Raw genomic sequence first — 3,216 nt, 5'->3', positions numbered from 1 at the left:
AATCTGGCTATTAGTGTCAAAAGTATAGCAGTTCTAACTTATCAACCTTAAGTTCATCCACAATTTTGGAAAGTTTGAAGGAAATCCAACCATTATTAACAAAGAAGAAGAAGAATTTATCAGAATCCATGACTTGTAAGACGCCATCACCGTATAAAGTGAAATCAAGTGAATAGGAATATTTTGGATTTTTGGCGATGTACGAATGGAAAAACGTGCACAGGAAAGATGAACACAAAACTTTTATAACCGAAGCGTCCAGCTTTTGGTATTCCGACTTGTTTGTATCTGTTGCAGGTGAACTTTTCCACATTTGCTAATAATGTTCAACTCTTAGTGTGAAGCATATGATGTTGGCTATTATTATGCAATGTTTCCTGATTCCTTCATACCTGAAAAACTACAACGAATCGTTTCGACCAGTGTTTCTAAGCAGGCAATTTTTAAAATTAAGGCAAACAGAGGTCAAATCTGCATAGCAGCATCAAGTATCTGTGAGAAAATTATCAGGAAACTTTTCATGGAGTAAAATACGAAGATATGGAAAGTAGACGGTATAAATGGTTTTTAGACCAACGCGAAAGTAACTGTCCTATTAGCAGCTCTATTTTAAATGCGGAAGAGATATATGAATACATATGACAAAAGTCTGACGTATTAATAAAACATATATAAATTCGCTGCTTATTTGTTATTTCATGTATATTATTTTAACGTTCCTAAAAAGTTGATAATTCACAAAAGTTGTGAGGCTTAAAAACCAACAGGTTAACTTTTTTGATTCTCTACTGTAAATCATAGGGTGCATAACATACGTACATATAAATTATTGCCAAATACTGGACGGGGAAAAACCTTGTTGTCGTACTAACAAAAACAAAACACATTCCCTATACATAACCCCCAAGAAGTTTTGACAGTTTCGGTGGATTAAGAAGTTTGGACGGAGCTAATTCGCGAAATACTTCGCCATAAAAGGTATCTTCACCATGGATATATACGACGTGCACGAAGATTTGGTAAAGACACTTTACAAGGCGCAAAAAATACTGGGGTACTCAAAAGAATTCAACGAAATCGTGGAAAATCATGGGAAAGTGAATTACATCGAGAATCTTCTCATTACCTACCAGCAAATTCCCAAGCTCGAACTCAGATTTCAGCTGAGAGTGAACAAAAACAATGACAAATCCTTGCAATTCAGAAAAGAAGGTAACCAGTTCTTCAGTTTAAACTCCAAAGACTACTTCAAGGCTCTGGAGCTGTACAATAAGAGCATTTGTTTTGCCGAAGAAGATTCTGAAAACCTAAGTATTGGTTATGCAAATCGATCTGCAATTCTATTCGAATGGAAGCGGTATCGGGAGTGCCTTGAGAATATTCAACTAGCACGAGATGCGAACTATCCCGAAAGGTTGAGACATAAACTTGATGAGCGTGAGAAAAAGTGTTTGGACTTGCTATCGACCCAGACGGAGGATGCTAAGCCGTATGAATTTCAGCTGGTGTCCCGGCATCATGAAAAAGTACCTTTCATTGCGGACTGTCTAGAAATGCGATCTTCTGACGAAGAAGGCCGTTACATATACACAAAGAAAGATCTTCGTCCTGGTGATCTGGTCGCAATAGACGATCCATTCTGCACAATTTTACTACCACCCGTGCGTTACATCCGCTGTGCCAACTGCACGAAGGAGAACTATCTAACGCTTATCCCCTGTCCGAATTGTACGAGTGCAATGTTCTGCAGCAAAAAGTGTTTGGAGGAGGGCACTAACTCCTTTCATCAGTACGAATGCCCCATCATCGACTTCTTGTTCACTCTTTTTAACAAAATACACTTGATTGCTCTGCGAGTGAGCTTAGTTGCGCTTTCACTATTTGGAACAGTCGACGAACTAAGGGAATTTTGCAACGAACCCTGCAATCAGAACCAAAGCGCTTTTGATCTTAATTATCAAAAGTTCAGCAAACGAGAACATTACCGAGCTATTCATGGACTAGTCACCAACCAGGACAAGCGCTCAGTTTCGGATTTCTTTCAACGGGGTACCATAGCGGCGGTGTTAAAGCGATTCATGATTCATCGAACGCCACTAAAAGATATTTTACATGATGAGGACAGTGTGAATTTCTTCACTGATTTGCTTTTCCGACATTTGCAAACGGCTCCTTCCAATATGCATAGCATTTCCCTAATCGAACAAAAGGATGAAGCAAAAGATGACTTTTCGTTTGCATCGGGTGCCTTTGGATTCGCTAGTCTCTTGAATCATTCATGTGCTCCGAATACTGTACACATTTACAGCGGAACAAAACTGCTTCTCTTCGTTCTGCGGCCGATACCAGCGAACAGTGTATTATATGATAATTATGGGTGAGTAGCAGAAAATACCACATCTTTATAATTATCAAATAATTTAATTTTCTGCTTCAGCTATCACTATGCAACGCAACCTAGAGACGTTCGGCTTAAGAATCTCGAAATGCAGTATAGCTTTCGGTGTACATGTGAAGCATGTACAGGGGATTATCCATTATTTCACAATCTTGGAGCGCATCCGAAGGTTCCGGAAGCAGTGAAGGGAAGAGATGTATATTCTCTCATGGAATTCGACAGGCAATTCGCAAAGGATAACTTCAAGAGATATGCAGAATTTCTGAAAGCATATCAGTCATACTATCCATGCGCACAAATCGGCGCTACTGAAGAAAGTTTTAAGATGGCTCTGAACATTTTGGTGGACGCGATACCATTAAAAGCAAAAGCTGCTAAAATGTAGTTAATGCCTAGGCATGATCAAAAATGTACAGAATTGAATAAAACCCAATTTCTTTCCTTTTTGTTAAGACTTGTTTTCGCTGTGTGATAGCTGAGTGGTTAGAGCACAAAGCTATCGTGATGCTCGAACGAAATACAAGGTAAACGTAGCGATGAATAATTTCACCCCAACATTTAGCCATGGAATCAAGTATATATCAAGTGTATCCTGAAGCGACCGTTAGAGAATATTGATAAGCCTTGGATTGTCATCAGAAATGGGTGGGTATGGTGGGATTTTTTATTGTATAGACCGTTGACTTAGCTATCTTAGAATACACTGAAAAAAAAAATCAAAGCAAAATTTGTGTTCTTTTAAATTTTATATATATTATCGAGGAGGAGTTAGTCCCTTTCACATTTTTCCTTACGTAATCTTGTATATATGAATAGCG

General features: G+C 38.5%; 1 protein-coding gene across 1 annotated transcript; it reads left to right on the top strand.

Annotated features, from left to right (window-relative positions):
- Positions 1–916: 916 nt before the first annotated feature.
- On the top strand, positions 917–2,850 carry LOC119655804 (SET and MYND domain-containing protein 4). The gene is made up of 2 exons (XM_038061903.1): positions 917–2,377; positions 2,438–2,850. The coding sequence occupies exons 1-2, from the start codon at positions 990–992 to the stop codon at positions 2,781–2,783; spliced, it is 1,734 nt and encodes a 577-aa protein (XP_037917831.1). The 5' UTR covers positions 917–989; the 3' UTR covers positions 2,784–2,850.
- Positions 2,851–3,216: the final 366 nt, after the last annotated feature.

This window comes from Hermetia illucens, chromosome 4, assembly GCF_905115235.1.
Source record: "Hermetia illucens chromosome 4, iHerIll2.2.curated.20191125, whole genome shotgun sequence".
NCBI classification, from domain to species: Eukaryota; Metazoa; Arthropoda; class Insecta; order Diptera; family Stratiomyidae; genus Hermetia; species Hermetia illucens.
The sequence above is the reverse complement of the archived record's forward strand: the minus strand, read 5'-3'. Positions and strand labels throughout refer to the sequence as shown.

What these genes read in the sequence shown, in the direction of transcription:
- LOC119655804 (XM_038061903.1), top strand. Translation starts at nt 990, where the DNA reads ATGGATATATACGACGTGCACGAAGATTTGGTAAAGACACTTTACAAG. An exon ending in GTATTATATGATAATTATGG is followed by an intron (nt 2,378 to 2,437) that starts GTGAGTAGCAGA and finishes TTTCTGCTTCAG; the next exon opens with CTATCACTATGCAACGCAAC.